The 21,658-nt window shown below is 48.3% G+C and overlaps 1 protein-coding gene across 2 annotated transcripts; it reads right to left on the reverse strand.

Moving 5' to 3' along the window:
• Positions 1-355: 355 nt before the first annotated feature.
• Positions 356-20,466, reverse strand: LOC141802635 (protein MTSS 1-like). 2 transcript variants are annotated; one of them, XM_074686199.1, is made up of 14 exons: positions 20,409-20,466; positions 20,040-20,113; positions 12,923-13,007; positions 10,904-10,995; positions 10,468-10,542; positions 9,977-9,988; positions 9,548-9,705; positions 9,314-9,421; positions 9,088-9,185; positions 8,690-8,912; positions 6,136-6,381; positions 5,300-5,446; positions 5,067-5,223; positions 356-4,410 (listed from the first exon to the last, which is right to left on the reverse strand). In XM_074686199.1, exons 3-14 carry the CDS (start codon positions 12,970-12,972, stop codon positions 3,779-3,781), a joined length of 1,998 nt encoding a protein of 665 aa, XP_074542300.1. In that variant the 5' UTR covers positions 12,973-13,007; positions 20,040-20,113; positions 20,409-20,466; the 3' UTR covers positions 356-3,778. The 2 variants fall into 2 exon arrangements, with proteins under 2 accessions (XP_074542300.1, XP_074542301.1); XM_074686200.1 differs by lacking the exon at positions 6,136-6,381.
• Positions 20,467-21,658: the final 1,192 nt, after the last annotated feature.

The raw sequence follows: 21,658 nt of genomic DNA on the forward strand, positions 1-21,658 counted from the left end.
GCTGAATCACTTCATCTTTAAGTTCCTAAAAACTTTATTTCCTCAAATCATCTCCTCTGAGTCAGAGTTTTACATAAAATACTACAATGAAAAAAAACCCATAACACTTTTTATTCTTACATTTCTTGCACCTGTACTCTTATTTTGAAAATCCCAAACTCAGTCAGAGCTTCCTGTTGGATAAACGTTCTAAAAGAAAACAAAAAGTCCTAAAGTTTGATCTGGATCAGCTCCGTGAACGTAAAGAAAGAGACTCAGCTCCACATCGTCTGCTACAAGTTTATTATTCAACCAAAAAAAGAGAGACAGCTGCTGCACCGAGAAAACATGGACCAGGATCAGGATCAGGATCAACAGAGACAGGATCAGGATCAACAGAGACAGGATCAGGATCGACAGAGACAGGATCAGGATCGACAGAGACAGGATCAGGATCAACAGAGACAGGATCAACAGAGACAGGATCAACAGAGACAGGATCAGGATCAACAGAGACAGGATCAGGATCAACAGAGACAGGATCAACAGAGACAGGATCAGGATCAACAGAGACAGGATCAGGATCAGCAGAGACAGGATCAGGATCAACAGAGACAGGATCAGGATCGACAGAGACAGGATCAACAGAGACAGGATCAACAGAGACAGGATCAGGATCAACAGAGACAGGATCAGGATCGACAGGAGGACTATCAGAGGGAGCAGAACCCAAACCTTAGTCTGGACTCTGAGGGTCTGAAAAAGGTCAAAGTGAAGATTTCTGCTAAAAAAAACAAACCTGAAACTTTTTCCACCGTCAGCTGATCGAGGGATTTATCTTATTTTAGTGAAGGTGTGTTCAAGGCTGGTGGGAAATTTCATTCTCTGAGTTTACAGAAGTTTACATTCATGTGCTGCTTTGATTAAATCAGATTAAACAGATTAAACAGATTAAACAGATTAAACAGATTAAACAGATTAAACAGATTAAACGTGTCAGATTAGGATCAGGAATAATCCCACACTGAGTCTGAACAAAGTGATCGTAGTCGACTGATGAAGATTTTTCAGTTTTTCCCTCCAATGAATCGTTTCTTCTCACAGACTGGATCCATGGTTTAACTTTTACAACCTTCAGACTCAAAAACTAAGTTTGTGATGTTTTGTTTAATCCCCAGAAATAAACTCAGACCGGATTTTGAGCCTGAGCTCTTGAAAAAGTGAAAATCTCTCTGATAATCTCTGATAATCCGTCTCTAACAGAAGCTAACGGTGATCCTCTCAGGCTCCAACATTCAGCTTCATACGCGGCGAACGCTTCAGCTACACGCCGTGGTTGGCCCGCTCAGAGGAACCACGGGAACAGGGTCAGACTCACAAAGACCTGGACCAGGTCTCAGCCCCAGCAGGAGCTCCAGTAGAAAAACAGGAAACAGTTCACTAAAAAACAACATGCATGATACACATATGTGCTAACGTGTTTCTACGCTCAGCAGGAGAGGAGGAGGAGCAAGGAGACCAGGAGGAGCAAGGAGACCAGGAGGAGCAAGGAGACCAGGAGGAGCAGGAGGAGTAGAAAAGAATAAATAGATTAATAATCTGAGACAAAGGCTCTGGATTAACAGGAAGTCTAGCTCTGCTGGTTTCTCTATGTCACAGCAACACAGACCAGAGACCAGACCAGAGACCAGACCAGACCAGACCAGATCAGACCAGACCAGATCAGACCAGGGATCAGCTGATCATGGCTGTTTCTGCCATGAAGCTCAGACTCTAACAGGTTATTGAGGTTATTGCACAGCAGGAAGTCACCGTCTGTTATCACGGTTTCCATGGCGACAGGTGAACACGTTACCGCTACGTCACTGCAGCTAGCTCTCTATTAGCACCACAGACTGAAGAGTGGGTCACACTGAGCCACAGGAGCCACAGGAGGCTTCAGGAGGACAGGTAAACATCAAACAGGCCAACGATGGATTCAGAGTCTGAGGAACCACGGCACAGATTAAAGAACAGGGATCAAGTTTCTCTGAGTGACTAAATTTAATCTCTGGTAGAGACGTTCAACACCACGGCAGAGAGCGCTGAGAGCCACTGAGGAACGTTTGGAGGACAGGAAAACTTCAGCTTCATCTTTCTGTCTTATTTTTAAAGGTCCCATATTCTGCAAAAATCACTTTATTTAGTCTTTGAGTGAAATGTGTGGGTCTTTGTCTTTCCTCCCAGCCCACAAAATGTGACATTTAATGACCAAACCTGTTCTTAGTAGAGCTTGTTAATGTAAAATCCTGACCTAAAACCAGCTGTTTGGATTTTCCAGGGTTTGCCAACACCAGCAACTCCCTTTTTTGACCAATCAGGAGCAAGTCTGACCTGATTGGTCCACTGGAGCAGATACCCCAGAATCCCAAAGTTGAAGAGCCGTCACTGCTCTGTTTTTGTCTGTAAACAGCCACATAGCTCCATGCTCAAGCTTCCCATCTCAGAAGAAGACAGACTAAGTGTCTAGAGTTCATTTATCAGGAAATGTTCCAGCTACACTCAGTAAAACTGAGCATGTGTGTGCTAGTCACTTCACGGCCGACTGCTTTTCCAACTTTGGACAGTCCAACAGAGGGCTAGCCAATAGACTGGTCCTGAATCCAGGCGCATTACCAACCATCCTCCAACAAACCTGGGACCCTGGAAATGTGAGTATTTTAAATGCTGTGTGCTGTGGAGCAGATGGAAGAGCTTTTCCTCAGTGTCCCCCCTGTCTCTGTGTTAGCTTCAGGATGCTAACTTTAGCTGCAGTTAGCCTGTTGTTTTAGCCTGTAATGTTACGGTAAACGAGCTTCTCTGTTTTCTAAACATTGTGCACTCGGAGCTCGTGGCGCCGCTCTCAGTGACGTGGAAGAGCGGGGCGGTATCAGCGGTGGCTCATTTACATATGAAGGCCACGCCCACTAAATCAGAGCGTTCTGAACAGAGGGGCTATGAGAGCCTGGAAACAATGCTGCTGTGCTTGATTTATTGGCTTTTTGGACCAAAACATGTTACTACCATTTCATGAAGACATCAATGATCCAGATTAAACTGCAGGAAAGGAGCAGGATATGGGAGCTTTAAAGATCTCTGGAGAGACACCGAGGACTAAAAACAGCTGATGGTCTGACTCTGTTTCAGGGACTCTCATTGTCCTCAGTTTGACACAAACCACATTTCTAGAGCCTGATCTGATGGTCAGAACCAGGTCTGACCTTTGACCTCTCAGGTCCAATGAGCTCTAACAGTCAGTGACGTCTCCACAGGAAGTCATCGCTCAGCGCTGGAGGCGTTTGGCACTTTCCGGGGGCGGGGCCACGGCGGGATGAGGACAAACCAACACGTCAGATATAAATATGTACAAACAATGATCTGATCTCGTGAAATACTCGTCTTCATCAGATTCTTTTTTCCAACACTGCAAACGTCAAACCCACGCCTGGAGCACGGCATTGTGGGAGATTTGGCCTCTGGGGTCCCTCAGACCAGTCTGACTCTGAGGTGTTTATACTTTCAGGACGTGAAACCTTCCGGGTCGTTCCGTCTCTAACACTTTATAAAATCCTCCTGACACTAGAGGAGTTCTGCTCGTTCCTCGCTGGTTCTGATCCAAAGATGCAGAAACGGTTTCGTTTGGCACCAACATAACGACCTGCGTTCCTCGCTGCTCCTCTCCTTCCTCCGGGTACTGGGGCGTGTCTGGACCAGGGTCTCAGGGGAACCTGTGTGTGTGTCTTTAGTCGTGGTCACACTTAGCCACGCCCCCTCGCTCCACTCAGTGAATGATCGGCGCTGACCGGTCGTTGGTGGTCGTCTTCTTGAGCCGGACTCCTCGCCGTATGGCGGTCAGGTAGTCCTCCACCTCCCCGTACTCCGCCTCCTCCAGCAGCTCGGGCAGGTAGCCGCGGTCCCACTCCACGCGCCCGCTGGGCTGAGGCGGCGGCGTGGGGGGGTCTGATCCCTCAGTGGCGTGCTGGCTCGGCCAGAGGCCGGCCTTCGGGGACCCTCCGCCCCCCGGGGTCAGGGGGCTGAGCGGCGTCCGAGGCGTGTGTCCGTCCTCCGAGGACCTGCTGGGGAACCCGGGGTGCTCGGGGACGGTCGGGGTCTTCACGGGGATCATGGGGGGCTTGATGGGGATGGGGCCCAGGCTGAGGCCCCCAGAGGGCCGCCGCAGGTTGGGTTTGGAGGACGGTGTTCTTCGGATGGTGGCGACCCCCGGAGTGATGGCGGCGGAGGGGTGTGAGGGCAGGCCGGCCGTGGAGGCGGGGCGTTTGGACTGGAACATGCGGCGGTAGGACTGAGTGATGTCACTGTTCCTGGGGATGGTGGAGGACTTGTCCAGGTCAGAGGACGCCGGCTGCTCGCCGTCTGGGTCCACGCCCACAGAGTAGTAGTCACAGTCAGACACTGAGGAGAGAGAGAGCGTCAGGGACGAACGGGGATTTACTCAGGGGTCAGACATCAACTCTTTCCAACTCAGCTGATTAAAAACACTGAAAACAGTGATTTAAAAAAACGTTTTTTAACAAAAAGTCACAAATTAAAATCATTAAACTAAAAATCACAAAACTACAATAAACTGATTTTTATCTCCCAGCCCTGACGTGTGTGTGAACAGATAATTAATGTATGGATTTGAGTGTGTATGTGAACGTGTGTTTGGAATAAAAACAAAGACTAAACCCTCACTTTAAACTCAACTCTAATAAAATCAAAAATAAATAAAAACAAATAAAACCCAAAGACTGACCCGTGACATTTCTGTTTAACATTCCACTTTAAAAAAAAAACAACCCTTTTTTTTAAATGTGTTTTTGCTGAGAGTGAATGAAAACGTGAGGTCGGGTTTTTAATGAAGCCCTGGGGTCTGGGGTCTGGGATCTGTGGTCTGGAGTCTGGGGTCTGCAGTCTGGGGTCTGGGGTCTGGGATCTGTGGTCTGGGGTCTGGGTTCTGTGGTCTGGGATCTGGTGTCGGTGGTCTGTGGTCTGGGGTCTGGGGTCTGGTGTCGGTGGTCTGAGATCTGTGGTCTGGGATCTGTGGTCTGGGGTCCAGGTGGGCCCACCTTGGGAGGGGATGGTGTCCTCGGAGCAGCAGGGGGTGTTGGTCTGGCTGCTGTACCCGCTGGAGCCCTGCAGGGAGTCTCTGCTGGATCCGTGGATGTCCAGACGGAGACCTTTAGCCAGGACCCGGACCAGCTCCTCATGGGCCTCCCGGTCCTCCTGATGGAGACACACGGACTGTCATAAACCACATCCCTGATCAGGGTCAGTCCCCTGAGGTCTGGGCTCAGGTTACCTTCACTTTGACCCCCTGGGCCTCCTCTCCAGGTGTGGTGATGTCAGCGCCCAGGTGGCTGCTGGGATCTGTAGTCTCCCTCCTGTCCCTGCTCCTCTTCAGGGTGTTGACCGTCCCCTGCTCGTAGGGACCCGGTTTGGCCCAGTCCTGCACAGACAGACCAGATTTAGAGCCTGACCCTGGTCTCAGACTCTGGGGGAGTTTTAATGATCAATAACTGATCAATAACTGATCAATAACTGATCGATAACTGATCGATAACTGATCGATAACTGATCGATAACTGATCAATAACTGATCAATAACTGATCAATAACTGATCGATAACTGATCGATAACTGATCGATAACTGATCAATAACTGATCGATAACTGATCAATAACTGATCGATAACTGATCGATAACTGATCAATAACTGATCGATAACTGATCGATAACTGATCGATGGGTCGATCAGACGACCTGCTCAGTGTTAATTAACACTTCCTGATTAAACATCATCAGACGCAGGAATTCATTTTATTTTCCAGCTTCATGAAGAAAAAATCTGTAACATGTTTTCAGACAAAAACACATCTCAGGTTTTAACTTTAATTATTTAACGATTAATGTTTGTTTTAACGAAGTTTCAGTGAATTAACTGTTTAACATTCAACGTTTTAACGATCATTAATCAGCTTCAAAATGTGTGGATCTCAGAGCTGAGTCGAGTGTTTGTGTTCAAAGTTTGAAGGAAGAAAAATCAGGATGAAAGGACAGAAACAAGGTGAAGAGGAATGAGGAAGGAGGAGGTGAGGAGATGAGGAGGTGAGGAGGTGAGGAGGTGAGGATCAAACCTTCCAGGACAGGACTCTGGATGACGGGCTGGACCCTGACCCTGGAGGACTGAGAGGGGGGAAGTCTCCAGGACGACCTCCCCAGGACCAGGATGGAGACACAGAGGAGTAGGAGGGCGAGGAGATGGGAGAGGAGGAGGTGGAGGAGGAGGAGGTGAAGTATGGATGGAGGAGGAGGGAGTCCTGGGCCTGCAGTACCACTCCGTGCAGACAGAGGGCAGCGTGATGCTCAAAACCATTGGAGAACTGAGGGTGAGTGGAGGATGGAGACGATCAAAGACAACGAGCGTGACGGGAAAAAGTTCCTGGGACTCTGTGTGTGTGTGTGTGTGTGTGTGTGTGTGTGTGTGTGTGTGTGTGTGTGTGTGTAAGTCACATGGTTGTGTTCACCTGTTGAAGCCCAGAGCGGGGCTGGCTGTGTGAGGGTGAGGAGGAGGAAGAGGAGGAGGAGGAGGAAGAGTCCTCACTGACACACTCAGAAGGTAAAGGAGACACACAGGACTGCCGCAGAGCCATGCAGAGCGCACACACACACACACACACACACACACACACACACACACACACACACACACACACACACACACACACACACACACAGATAGGATGCACAGCGGTGGGAGGAGCAGAAACAGAAGGAAGCAGAAGAAGCATGAACAGGTTAGTAACAGGTCAGCAGCAGAGAAACAGTCAGAGGCACAGAAACCACAGCGTCAAACAAACACAAGAAGAAGAAGCTGAAGCAGAAAAACAGAAGAAGAAGAAGCTGAAGCTGAAAAACAGAAGAAGAAGAAGCTGAAGCAGAAAAATAGAAGAAGAAGCAAAAAAAGAAGCTGAGCAGGAGGAGGAGACGGAGAAACATCCTGAAAACAAACTGTGAGACTCTCTGTCAGCAGCTGTTGGTGGAAGGAGAAACATGTCATCAGATGTCGCCCTCTGGTGGCACCTCGAGGTAAGGTATTTATCAACAGTTAGGTAGAGCTACACTTTGAAACCTGACAACAAGCTAACTTTGTCAGTTTGTAGCATAGCTTAGCAGCTGCTATATTTCTCTCTCCTCACAGCCCGGTGCTCTGAGACGTGTCTGTAACGTGTAACGTTAGTGAATCCTGGTTCTGTCCTACCAGAGCTCATCTACCAACTCCAACCTCACCAAGCAGAGCTAACGTAACCTGGCTCTTCATTTTATTGATAGACTCTCAAGTTTGAACAGACCACAGCAGAATAACTGCTGACTGTGGGTTGGAGCCAACGTTAGCACAAACACATTAACCTGGGGTTTAGCCTTTAGCTAGTGTTTAGCCTTAAGTCCTGTTTTTTAGCCTTTAGCTCGTGTTTTATCCTTTAGCTCGTGTTTTATCCTTTAGATTGTGTTTTAGCCTTGACTTCATGTTTGAGCCTTTAGCTTGTGTTTGGCCAATAGTTTGTGTTTTAGCCTTGAGCTTGCATCTCAGCTTTTAGCCTCTATTCAAGCCTTTCTCTTTTTTTTAGCATTTACCTTGTGAATTAGCCTTTATCCCATGTTTCAACCTTAGCTCGTATTTTGCCTTTAGCTTGTGTTTTAGCCTTTAGCTCGTGTTTCAACCTATAGCTCATAATTTGGCTTTTAGCTTGTGTTTTAACCTTTGGCTTGTGTTCTAGCCTTAATCCTTGTTTTTTAGCCTAAAGGTCACCTTTAAACATTCAGCCTTAAGCTCATATTTTAGCCTTTAGCTCATATTTTAGCTTTAGCTTATTCTATAGCCTTTAGCCCATGTTTTAACCTTGAGCTTGTGATTCAGCCTTTAGCCCATATTTTATCCATTACCTTGTGTTTTAGCCTTTAGCTAATAGTTTAGCCTAAAGCTCATATTTTAGCCTTTAGCTCATGTTTTAGCTTTAAGCTCATATTTTAGCCTTTAGCTCATATTTTAGCCTTTCAATCATATATTAGCCTAAAGTTAATATTTTAGCCTTAAGTTCAAGTTTTAGCCTTTAGCTCATGTTTTAGCCTTTAGCTCATGTTTTAGCCTTTAACTCATGTTTTAGCCTTTAGCTCATGTTTTAGCCTTTAGCTCATGTTTTAGCCTTTAACTCATGTTTTAGCCTTTAGCTCATGTTTTAGCCATTAGCTCATGTTTTAGCCTTTAACTCATGTTTTAGCCTTTAGCTCATGTTTTAGCCTTTAACTCATGTTTTAGCCTTTAGCTCATGTTTTAGCCATTAGCTCATGTTTTAGCCTTTAACTCATGTTTTAGCCTTTAACTCATGTTTTAGCCTTTAGCTCCATGTATTAGACATTTTCAATCTTTTTTTGGTGTTTTCTGAGCTGAACTGAAACACATACTGAGTGGGGAAATTTAAGTTTTCTTGAAAGTATAACATCTCCTCCTCCTGACACACACACACACACACACACACATCGAGGACACATCTGAACACAGCTGAAGAGAGTGTGTGTGTGTGTGTGTGTGTGTGTGTGTGTGTGTGTGTGTGTGTGTGTGCTGATGTGTCCTCGTCCTCCTCCGCTCTGAGAACGTCCAATCACAGGAGTGTTTGTGCACGTGCTCCCTACCTGTGAGCTCTCTGGAGGCATGGGCGAGGGCGACTTGGACTGGAAGGCGTCCTGTGAGATGAAGCCCGAGTCGTGGGAGGAGACGGAGGAGAGGCGGGCCGGCGTCTGCTGAGGGAGCACCGAGGAGGAGGAGGAGGAGGCGCGGTAGCGGAAATGAGAGGTGGGGGAGTGGCAGTGGGAGCCGCTGGAGCGAGAGTCGCTGCTGTTGACGCTGTTCAGACTGCTGCAGACGGACGCACGGACAGGAAACAGGAGGTCAGAGGACGGAGGGCGCTCTGTCAGACGTTAACAACTTCCTGTTTGCTCTCAGACTGATGGGACCTGAGTGCAGTTCCCTCTCTGACCACAGGGGGCAGCAGAGTGCAGACAGGAGGAAAAAAGAAACCACGGTCACCAACCTGCACATGCTGGACTTCCTGGAGACGGTGGTGCTGGGAGACGAGGGCGGAGTCTGATAGGTCCAGGTGCACTCAGAGCCCTTCAGGTCCACGATCACCTGGAGAGGGGGGGGGGGGTAGAGAGAGGTTACATTCAATGAGACCTGGATCAGAGGAGGAAGAGGAGGAAGAGGAGGAAGAGGAGGAAGAGGAGGAGGAGGAGGAAGAGAAGGAAGAGGATGGAAACCTGCTCGCTGGAGGCCGGCAGCTTGTGAGGGTCCATGGTCAGAGTCTTCAGGTCGTCGGTCAGAGTCTGGAGGTGAGTGATCTCCCCCAGCATGGACATCTCCTCCTCCTGACACACACACACACACACACACACATCGAGGACACATCTGAACACAGCTGAAGAGAGTGTGTGTGTGTGTGTGTGTGTGTGTGTGTGTGTGTGTGTGTGTGTGTGTGAGTGTGTGTGCCTCACCACCACGGGCCTCAGCATGGACACGAAGCAGCAGAAGCGGCTCCTCTCCTCCACCAGCGCCTTCCTCACCGCCTGCTTCTCCGTCTCCTCCAGCAGCAGATATCTGTCGCTCACGTCCTGCATGGCGCTGTCCAGCTGAGGCTGCAGGTCCCCACGGCCTGGGCGCCATCAAACACGCACACACACACACACACACACACACACACACACACACACACACACACACACACACACACACACACACACACACACACACACACACACACACACACACACACACACACACACACACACACACACACACACACACACACACACACAGAAGTTTTTCTCTCAGACTAAACGTTTCGGTCAGAGGACTGGATGAGTCTCAGTGTTTCCACGGGTCAGAGCGTCAGAGGAAGAGGAGCTGAGGGTTTATTCACTCACCGAAAACATCAGCTGGACGCAGCAGAGCATGATGGGACGCCACAGACCAGGAGGAGGACCAGGAGGAGGACCAGGAGGAGGACCAGGAGGAGGACCAGGAGGAGGAGGAGGAGCAGGAGGAGCAGGAGGAGGACCAGGAGGAGGACCAGGAGCAGGAGGAGCAGGAGGGGAAAGTTGAGAAAGGAGAACGTTAAGTTTTAATCCTCTCTTCATTCGTTCACTGACTTTGAAGAAACTTTCTGATCCCATAAAAACCACAAGAAGCCTTTAATTAAAACTGACACACACATTCCCCTCCACACACACTCTCTGACACTCACACACACTCAGAGGGAGTGTAATCACACACACACTCTCTGACACTCACACACACTCAGAGGGAGTGTAATCACACACACACTCTCTGACACACACACACACACTCAGAGGGAGTGTAATCACACACACACCGCTGTCTGTATGATGTTTAATAACAGAGCAGACGGTCGAACCTTTCTTTGCTTTCTTCTGCAGCTTCAGAGTGTCCGACGACCTCTTCTTGATCTCCTGACGAGCCTTCTTATACTCTACACACACACACACACACACACACACACACACACACACACACACACACACACACACACACACACAGACACACACACACACACACACACACACACACACACACACACACAGACACACACACACACACACACACACAAGTCACACACACACACACACACACACACACACACACACACACACAAAGAGATGGATGGACCATGAAGAGGCAGAAATGGCTTCAACAGTAAAACTGACCGCTGTGTTTCAGTGTGTTGGTGTGTTAGTGTGTGTATCAGTGTGTGTATCAGTGTGTGTATCAGTGTGTATCAGTGTGTGTATCAGTGTATGTGTGTGTATCAGTGTGTGTGAGTGTGTGTGAACCTTTGGCGTGGTCTTTGTCCAGCGTGTTGGCGACTCTCTTCCATTCCTCCATCTGCTCCTGGAGAGGGTTGATCAGACAGTCCAGAAACACCCTGCACACACACACACACACACACACACACACACACACACACACACACACACACACACACACACACACACACACACACACACACACACACACACACACTCTTGTTAACCCTGGTTAATTAAACTGACTTGGTGATCGTGTGTGAGGTGTGTGTGAGGAGACGTCTGGAGATCGTGTCCTTGGCGTCCTCCATGTTCGGCGTACAGACTGAGGAACCATCTACAGATGATCTACAGGAACCTGATGATGGAGCAGAGAGTTCAGACTTTGGTTCCCTGGTCCCAGCTTCATGGTCCGGTCTTCAGGAGTCTGTTGGGGGTCTCTGATGGTCCAGCCTCTGGTCCTTCCTCTGTGGTCTCTGTCTCAGTGATGGAGGTCTTTCTCTCTGCAGTCTGACCTGTCAGAGCTCAGCTCAGAGTCTCCTCTTCACTGTAACTGAAACCGAGACTGGGACTGTACCCCTCTGTGAACCTGGACTCTCAGAAACTGGTCTTCTGGTTCTAGTTCTGGTTTGGCTGTGCCAGACCTCTTCCTGATTTTTGAATGTCACCAGAATTCTAGAACACCAGTTTTATTCTGGAATGACATCAGAGCTGTGGAACCGTTTCTGAATTCTAGAATGTGAACAGAGTCATTGAACGTCTCCAGGATTCTAGATCATCACCTGAATTCCAGAATGTTCCTCTGTTTCTAGAATAGAATCAGAAATCTACACTGACCCCAGGGCTCTAGAATTTATTTATTTATTTTTTTTTTTCAGCAAGAATCTAGAATGTCTCCAGAATTTAGAACACTGATATTATTCTGGAACGACAGCAGAAATGTGGAACTGTTTCAGAAATCTAGATTGTTCCCAACATGACAGATTGTTTCCAGGATCCAGAATGTTCCTCTGTTTCTGGAACGTCTCCAGATCCAGCTCCTAACCACAGAGATGGGGAAGGACTCAGAAAAACTCAGACACCTGGAGGAACCCGTAGCACCAACTTTAAAGGTTTGATCAATCTGCATCTCTGCAGGACAGCAACTGTAAGGTGTTAAAGGGCCGTTCCGTAGAATTATAAACCTTTATCATTTCTCAGTTCTTCACTTCTGCATCATTTCCAGACGTTCAGTGGACTTGAACTGACTTTCAGTACGAAACTAGAGAAACTGAGCAGCTCTAAAACTTTTGACTGCTACTGGACACGTCCAACATAATAACTGAGCAAAACGCTGACACTGAATCTGGATTTTTATCAAAAGAACAAACCTGTAGAGCTTTAACGGGAGCCTGTATTCTCCCTGACGACCAGCAGGGGGCAGAGGTTTAAAATGAGCAGATCTAGAAGCTTTGAGACGATGTAAACAAAGAAAATCTGACTCTTTGGTCCAGACTGAAACTGATCAGGATGAAGAGTTTAACAGAAACCTGAGGATGATGAAGGTGGAGACATTTTTTTTTCTGTGTGAGTGTGTGTGTGTGTGTGTGTGTGTGTGTGTGTGAGTGTGTGTCTCAGAGCTCTGCCTCTCTGCGTAACGACTCAGCTGGAGGTCTCAGCGTCTCCTTTCAGCCTGACTGACTCCTCCTCCACTCAGGGAGAAATAATGGACTCGTGCAGAGGGAGGAAGAGGAGGAAGAGGAGGAAGAGGAGGAGGAGGAGGAAGGTGAGGAAGAGGAGCAAAGGAAGCTGGACGGAGAGCAGGAGGAGGATTTTGAGGAAACCCAGAGATGAACTCAGCAGTAACTGAGAGGAAGGGGCGATGTTTGAGGCTGAAGGTGGAGAAATGAACAGATCAGAGGGATGGATGGATGGAGCAGGAGGAGCAGGAGGAGGAGGAGGAGCAGGTTGCCATGGAGAGCTGGGAGGAGATGCTACACCTGTTCCACACACACACACACTCACACACACACACACACACACACACACACACACACACACACTCACATGGAGAACTGGCGGAGCTTGGCCTCGATGCTGCGGTGCCTCATACACATCCTGGTGAGGGCTGAGCCGATGTCTCTGGTTCCTCCTGAAACACAGAGGAGACGATCCGTCAGAGAGATCACAGATTAACACTCAGAGCAGGGGATTATGGAATAAAAACACAGATTATCAGAGCTCAGTTCCTAATGTTTGGTCTCTAAACGAGGAAACGATTTGTCTCTGACAGGAGAGGAGAGAAACATCTTCAGCAGAAACAGAAGCTGTGACACGAGGAGGAAACCCTGGATTCAGGCTGAGCGCTAACAGCTGTTAGCACATTAGCTTCCTCTGATCAAACAGAAACACTGACCTAACGACAGGAAGTAAGAAGAGATATTTTCAAAATAAATGCAGATTAATGTTTAAGGAACTATTTCATAGCATCATCTCCTGACGCTCCAACCTGACGGGACACAGCCTCAGGGCCTCACACACTCAGGGGTCAGAGGTCAGCACGACACACACTCTGTAACCAACACACACTCTGAGCTTGTCCCTCTGCTCAAGGACACTCCAGCAGGGCGGCGTCAGACCTGATCCAGAGCCCACGGTCTCTGCAGCAGAAGCTCCACAGGCTCCCAGAGGGGCCAGATGGTCCCCGCTCTGCCCCACACAGAGAGCTCCCTCCTGGGGGAGAGTTCAGCAGAGCTCAGCCTGTCAGCCTGGAGGTCCAACCACACACACACACACACACACACACACACACACACACACACACACACACACACACACGCACACACACACACACACACACACACACACACACACACACACACACACACACACACACACACACACGCACACACGCACACACACACACACACACACACACACACACACACACACACACACACACACAATTTGCTCAAAACAAAAATGTCTCCAGATTATTAGAGAAGTTTGTCTTCCTGCTCAGGACGCCATGATCACACACCGTAAACACGTGTGTGTGTGTGTGTGTGTGTGTGTGTGTGTGTGTAGGGTGGGGTAGGAGCACTGCAATGCACCACTGACAACTCAGCCTCTCCTCTCCTCACCCCATCCCTCCTTGTCTCCTCTCCTCATCTCCTCTGCAGACCCTCTCTGTCTCTGTCTGCCTGTGGATGATGATGATGATGATGATGATGATGATGATGATGATGATGATGATGATGATGATGATGATGATGATGATGATGATGATGAAGGACCCATTAGAAAAGAGGAACTTATCAGGATGAAGAAGTTTGAAGGAGAAACTCAGACTCAGATCTTATTCCTGATCCAGGGTTAAAGTGAAATTATCAGAGAGTGGTCGTTCTGAATGTATCCACTGACGGGTCAAACAGGAAGTCTTAAACTTAAACTTTCAAAATAAAGTTCTGCATAACCACCATTAAATACATCACCTGGGAAAAGCATCCTGGGAAAGATCAACAAAGAAAAGTGGAAGTGAAAAGCTGGTCCTGAGAGGAGTCACGTCTTCAGCACAGTGGGTGATGGTGCTCATGGGAAATGGAGTCTTTATCCTGTTTAACAACAGTGTAGATTCTGACCACAGGGGGCGCTGTGATCCACACCCAGCAGGTGGTCCTCACAGGGGGGCCCTCTGGATTCAGGTCCTTAGACTCCTCTTGTCCTCTGACGGGTTAGTGGAGTCAGCGTGAACGTCCCTGATGAAGTTTCAGGATGAAAAGACTCAAAACGAATCATTTTCAAGAGACGAAGAGAAGCTGGTGTTTGGTGTTCGTCTTAAACTACAACCAGAGTCTGAGCCCAAATCCTGAGCTGGTTTTAGAGCTGGAGACCTTTGAGACGACAGAAGAAACGTCTTCAGAGACGGTTCAGACTGAGCTCTGATCACAGGACACACCAACAACACTTCAGCAAAGACGGAAACTAAAAACCTGTGACAGGAGCGAAGACAGGAGGAGGAGTCCAACACAGACCGTCCCTGAACCTCTACCACCTGAGCAGGACCAGAGAGACCTCCTCAGAGACCTCCTCAGAGACCTCCTCAGTGAGGTCCTCAGTGGTCCAGGGGATGAGGATCTGATGGATGAGGACTGAGGTGTGACCAGAGTCTGTCTTTGACCCCCCACCCTGACTCTCTGACAGTACAGCTCTCTGACCATGGACCAGTTTCTCAGACCTCAGAAGCCTCGGGGGGATAGAGAGTCCACTGTCTGGGCCTGAGTCCCTCGGACCAGGTCTTCCTCTGGACTCTGATCCGGTCTGAGCGGCTGTGAGCCTGTTCAGTCTGCAGCTGCAGGTCAGAGAGAGACTGAGTCCCCGAGAACCAGGTCACACACACACACACACACACACACACACACACACTCACACACACACACACACACACACAGACACACACACACACACACACACACACTCACACACACACACACACACACACAGACACACAGACACACAGACACACACACACACACACACACACACACACACACACAGACACACACACACACACACACACACACACAGACACACACACACACACACACACACACACACACACACACACACACACACACACACACACACACACACACACACACACACAGCTGGTCGCTCGATCAGATGAATCGACTGTGACCCTGCAGGAACCGGACTCGCCTGCTGATGGACCTATTTAAAGCTGCTCCTCACAGAGACCAGCAGGATCCAGGTCAGACCAGACTCTGAGGGAAACCTCCTCCTCCTCCTCCTCCTCCTCCTCCTCTGCTCCCCTCAGAGGATGGAGGTCCTGGTCCTCCTGGGAGTTTGTTACAGAAATCTGAGACCTGGAGTCAGATCAGCTCCGTGGAGGTCCAGGTTTTAGAGGTTTTAGAGGTTTTAGAGGTTTTAGAGGTTTTAGAGGTTTTAGAGGTTTTAAAGGTCTGGTGCAGGGTCACAGTGAGGTCACAGTGAGGTCAGAGGGAGGTCAGAGGGAGGTCAGAGGGAGGTCAGAGGGAGGACTACACAAACACTCAGAGAGGAACTTGAGAAACGCTGCAGCCCAGGGTCAAAGGTCAAAGGTCACACTGACAGCAGAGAGCGAACACAGAGTGACTCTGATCTGAAGCTCAGCAGAAACTTTTCTTTGATTAAAAAAAAACAAAAACAAAAACTTTTTATTCAGATAAAAACATAGAAACACCATCATCTGAGTTTCTGACTTGAAAACCAGAAAAACCAACGAAGAAGAAGAAGAAAGGGGTCAAACTTCCTCATCAGCTCAGAGACAGGAAGTGTCAGCTGGTGATGGAGCTCAGAGACAGGAAGTGTCAGGTGTTGATGGAGCTCAGAGACAGGAAGTGTCAGCTGGTGATGGAGCTCAGAGACAGGAAGTGTCAGCTGGTGACGGAGCTCAGAGACAGGAAGTGTCAGCTGGTGATGGAGCTCAGAGACAGGAAGTGTCAGCTGGTGATGGAGCTCAGAGACAGGAAGTGTCAGCTGTTGATGGAGCTCAGAGACAGGAAGTGTCAGCTGGTGATGGAGCTCAGAGAGACGATGAAATGATTCATGAGACCAGAGTGATGGAGTTAATCAAACAGTTTTCAGTGGGTCATCCAGAAAGTTCTGATGGTTCTGAGCGTTTGGTTCCAGCGCCAACCTCAAAGAACCAGAGCCACAGCAGACGTTAAAGGGTCATTCCCCCAACTTATAGCTCTGCAGATATTCAAACACTGGTTGGTATGCTCCTTTAAGTGGGTCACAGCGTGTGTGTGTGTGTGTGTGTGTGTGTGTGTGTGTGTGTGTGTGAGTGTGTGTGTGTGTGTGTGTGTGTGTGTGTGTGTGTGTGTGTGTGTGTGTGTGTGTGTGTGTGTGTGTGTGTGTGTAGGGGGTTTACAGTAGAGTCCTCAGATTCTCTGAATAGCAGCCCCAGAATATCCCTCCTCTCTGGTTACGTGTGTGTGTGTGTGTGTGTGTGTGTGTCCGCCCCTTACAGACCCTGATGCGTCTCTAACACACTCTGCACTTTAATCAGAAACCAAAGATCTGGGTCCACCAGGAGGATCCAGACCCTCACAGGGTCTGAGGTCTCTGAGGGGAACCCGTCTGTCTCTTGTGGCCTCCTGTCTCCTCTCAGCAGAGTTCAGCAGGTAGAAACACAGGCTGCCTCACCTGCTGTGGGCTGTGTTAATAATTCACACACACCCCTCAGGTTAACACACACACACACACACACAGGTTTGCTCCATACATCTGAGTGTGTGTGTTTCTTAATGAGTGTGTGTGACGTCAAACGAGGCAGCAGCTGCTGCTGTTGCCGTGGTGACACCATACCATAATGAGCGAGCACACAGAGGAGCTGGTCTATGGTCGGTCTGATCTGGTCTTGGTCTGGTCCTGATCCTGTGAAGCTGTGATCAGATTATTGATACTGAAATCACCTGCTCCTTCTTCCTGTGTGTGTGTGTGTGTGTGTGTGTGTGTGTGTGTGTGTGTGTGTGTGTGTGTGTGTGTGTGTGTGTGTGTGTGTGTGTGTGTGTGTGTGTGGATGTGTGTGAAGATGTTAAAACTGTTTAAACAATGTGACTGAGTTCAGAGTCTGAGCCCTGTCAGGGTCTGTCCTCTTCAGAGCCACGGGGTTTCATTTTCAGTCTGAGGGTTAAAAAAGGTCAAAATCAGGTTTTGGTCGTATTTTAACCCTCGAGGAGAGCGAGCGCTGCTGGTGAAAACAGAGCTCTGCTCCGCCCTGCTGAAACACCTCAGACCAAGTCTCACCTGGTCAGACCGAACGCCGCCCTCAGAGGAGCTGGAGGAATGACATCACCACGCCACCTGAGCCTGTGATGACATCACCACAGGAGGAGCTGCCAGAGGAGGCCATCTGTGAGGGAGTGTGACCCAACAACACACACGCTCACACATGCTTACACACACACTTACACACTCTGCAGCAGCATGCACAGGGGGTCAGTCCACCACAAACCGGCTCAGAGGAGAAACTCTGAGATCTGCAGAAATCACTGCGACAAACTGATCAACACCTGCTCAAAATCTGACCACGGGTCTGAGTCTGTGAGAAAAACAAAACAAAAATCTGCAGATAAAAAAAGAGGCACGGATAAAAACAGAATAAATCCTGATCATAGCTCGGTGAGGGTTTAGGGTCTGAGACATCGGGTCACGGTGCAGCTACGTTTCATCGTCTGTCTGAAGAGGAGGGTCCTGGATTGTCCGAGCAGCACCTGAACACATCACCGGGGGAAACAACCATTTCCTGTTCCTCCTCTTCTTTCTCCTCTTTGTCTCATCAGCATCTCTCTCTCTCTCCTCTGAGACCACCTGCTCTACCTGCCCCCCCATCACATCCTCCCTCCTTCCTTTTCCTCAGTGTTGACGTGCTGAAGTGACCCCTGCCTCAGTGAAGCCGTCGCCGGCCCTTTAAGGCCTGAATGCTTGTTGCTATGGTAACAAACAGGTGTAGAGAGGATGACCCCCTGCTGTGTGGTATCTCCATGCTGCTCTGGTTGTTTCTGTGCTGCTCAGAGATCCTCCTCGACGGGAAGAAACCCGCTCCTCTTGTCCCTCTGACGTATTTTACTGTTCCCTAAAAAACTACACGAGATCATCAGCTGTCAATCATCGTTAAACCTGAGGTCAAACCCCGTTTTTAACCTCTGATAATTAGAAAAAGAAACTTTCCAGAAAAAAAAAGTCAGGAACACAACACAGCCCAATAATATCTTCATATCCTCACAGCATATGATGAGAGAAACATTTCCACCAGGTGTTTTTATTTTTTAAAGTTTGACCACAGCCCATCTGGAATGACTGGAGACAGAGTTTTTCACCTATACTGCAGCCAGCCACCAGGGGGAGCAGTTTCTGTGGAGACCTCACTTCGAACAGAGCGAGAGGACGTCCATTTTTTAACAGTCTCTGGTTGAAATGAGGTCTGAGTTTGCTATTCATGTTCCAGGGTTAATAGCTGCTCACCCTGGAACATGTATAGAAAACAGGAGACAGCTCCAGACATTTTCAGAGTTTGTTTGAGTGATTGTTGTTGAAAGTGTTGGAGTAAAGTCGCTAAATCTGAGTCACAAAAAGAGAATCTGAGTCAAGTCTGGCTCGGACCTGATACCCAAGTCTTAGTCCAGGTCTGAGCTGACTCTTTATTTCTCATTGACTCTGTGTTTAAAGGAAAAAATCCTGAAATATCCTCCGACATAAACCCTGAAGCCTCCCTCCTCCTCTGGTTCTGGATCCTGGGATGAGATCAGTCTGAGGGTTATGAGGAACAGGATCTGTCAGATCCCACTCAGTCCAGAGTCCTGCTCTCGTTTCCATCCTGTTGCCATGACCACCAGGAGCAGCAGTCGACCGGACCTGACGGCCAAAGAGACCCTCCCCCCTCCATCCATCTTCCTCCATCCTCCTCTCTGTTTCCATCACCATCTGCTCTCCTCCTCCTCCTCTTTCTCCTCCTTTACCTCCTCCTCCTCCATCAGCGCCTCCTAAACCTCTTCATCGTCATCTCTGTGGTTTTATCTCTTCTGGACCAAAACACCACCCCCCTCCATCCTTCTGTTTCTTCTTCTCTGGTTTTCTGTGTTTCCGTGTCTCCCCCCGCGCCTCCTCTCCTCCTCCGTGTAGAAACATGTTGATGAAGGAGGAAGCTGAGCAGGGGGCACGCTGACCTCCTCCCTTCAATGATTCAGCTCATCAGAGCGGCGCCGGCGTCCACCGCTCCAGAAGAAAAAAACCAACCCAGAGGAAAACGTGTTTTAATGACGCTCCTCATCAGAAACCTGGCTCTGTTTGAAAAATCCACTTTTTACGTCTCAACATCTGCCTCAGAAACCTGGAAACTCGCTCCTTTTTACCATCAAAACATTTAAAAAGACACACACCCAAACCGCTCTGTCCCCAACTGATCCAGGAGGAGCTCCACCTGTCTGAGCGAGCCGTCTCTGATCGTTCATCGATACCACAGAAGAAGAAGAAAGCCACACAGACACGTTCAAACCCCCAGGACGATGAGAGCTGAGTCCGAGGTCCACCATCAGGTCCTCGAAGTCCATCCAGCCGCTCTGAGACGCCAACACACGCCGTTACATCATCACTAACACACAGACGTCATGCAGCTTACCTCTGCTGTTGGTGGCCAGGTCAGCCACCTTCTGGAAGGCGTCCAGGAACGCCGCCACCGCCACGACCGTCGTCCTGCGGGACACAAGAGACGAGTCAGAGCGCCAACTTTTACTGACAAAATAACATGTTTAACAGAGCAGAAAGAGAGGAGAGAGGTGTGTGTGTGTGTGTGTGTGTGTGTTTGTATCCAGCTTTGACCTCTAATAACCCCCAGCGACCTCCACCCTCTGCAGAGTCCGTGGAGGCCGCCGCTGACCCATCGCCCTGATAACCACTGAACGCTGGCATCATTAATCTCTGCCAGCCACAGGAGGTTAATGAGTGTGTGCACAGTGTGTGTGTGTGTGTGTGTGTGTGTGTGTGTTACCTGAGCTGTGACTGCAGCTTGCTGGCCTTGCTGATGAAGTCGTCCCACACCGGGTAGCTCCCCTGAAAGCAGATCGATGGTTAATAACCGTGTTAAACGTCTGTGACTGTGCAGAGCTCGTCCATGGATGGATTGATCGTGGATCGATTGATCGTGTCTGGGTAATCTGCCCTCGTCAGGTCAGTCTGCAGACTGAATCAGGTCAGTGTGTCACAGCCTGAGCATCACTGATCTGAATCAGGACTCAGCTCTTTCTCTGCTGCAGACGCTCACACAGGCCTGGGTTCAGTCTCTGATCTGTGCGTGGATTATAATCTGAACATCAGAGCTAAAGCTGCGTGCTGATTGGACAGTTGGTGCACGGTGTCATCTCTCCAAACTCGGCTGTTTTTACTGTTTTTAAAACATCTCATCTCTTTCTGCTCCTTCACTGCTATAACCAAAAAATGTGATTGAAGCAGCTGTTGATTTTATTTTGCTTTGAGCTCTTAAACCTGTTTCTGCACCAGGATCAGAAACTTTGGAAACAGCAAACTGGATCCATCCATCACATGAACCGCTCTGTGGTTTTAAGGTCAGGAGGAGCTGGAGGCGATCAGAGCGGAAACCAAGACAGGAAACCTCCAGAAAACATGAAATACTACAGCACAGAGTGAGGAGAGTTAAAAACACAACAGACAGGTCACATGTCCCCGAGCTTTACCACTGTTTGACCTTTATTTATACGTTTTCAGAGTCATATGTAGCTATATACAGTACTTTAGTAGTCATGTACAGGTTTTTATGGTCATTGAAGTATTTTTATAGTCATATACATACATTATTTTATGGCCATACATAGTATTTCAGTAGTTTACATAGGTTTTTATAGTCATAAATAATATTCTAAACCCTCTGATGCATAAAATGTGGAATTCTGTGTCAAGATTTTTGACGTGATTTTATTCTTAAGGTATCGAAATAATGTTTTTAATTTCTTTTTTTTAAATACATCATTTGTTCAGAAAGTCACAGACATGTCTACTCCAGTGGACACCGTTCAGTATAAAACAGCATGAACTTGATGTAAAAAAAAACAAAAAAAAAAACAACTTAATAATATTTTTTTATTAATATATTTTTTAAAAAAATTAAAAATTAATTATTTTTTATATTATTTTTTTGGTAATTCCATTAAAAAATGTTATGCACTGCAAAAATAAATCAATATTTTCAGACATTTTTAACCATGCATATTTTAGAGTTGATGA

This window comes from Halichoeres trimaculatus, unplaced genomic scaffold, assembly GCF_033239565.1.
Source record: "Halichoeres trimaculatus isolate MK-OKI-2021-1 unplaced genomic scaffold, fHalTri1.1 fHalTri1_scaffold_14, whole genome shotgun sequence".
Classification (NCBI taxonomy): domain Eukaryota; kingdom Metazoa; phylum Chordata; class Actinopteri; order Labriformes; family Labridae; genus Halichoeres; species Halichoeres trimaculatus.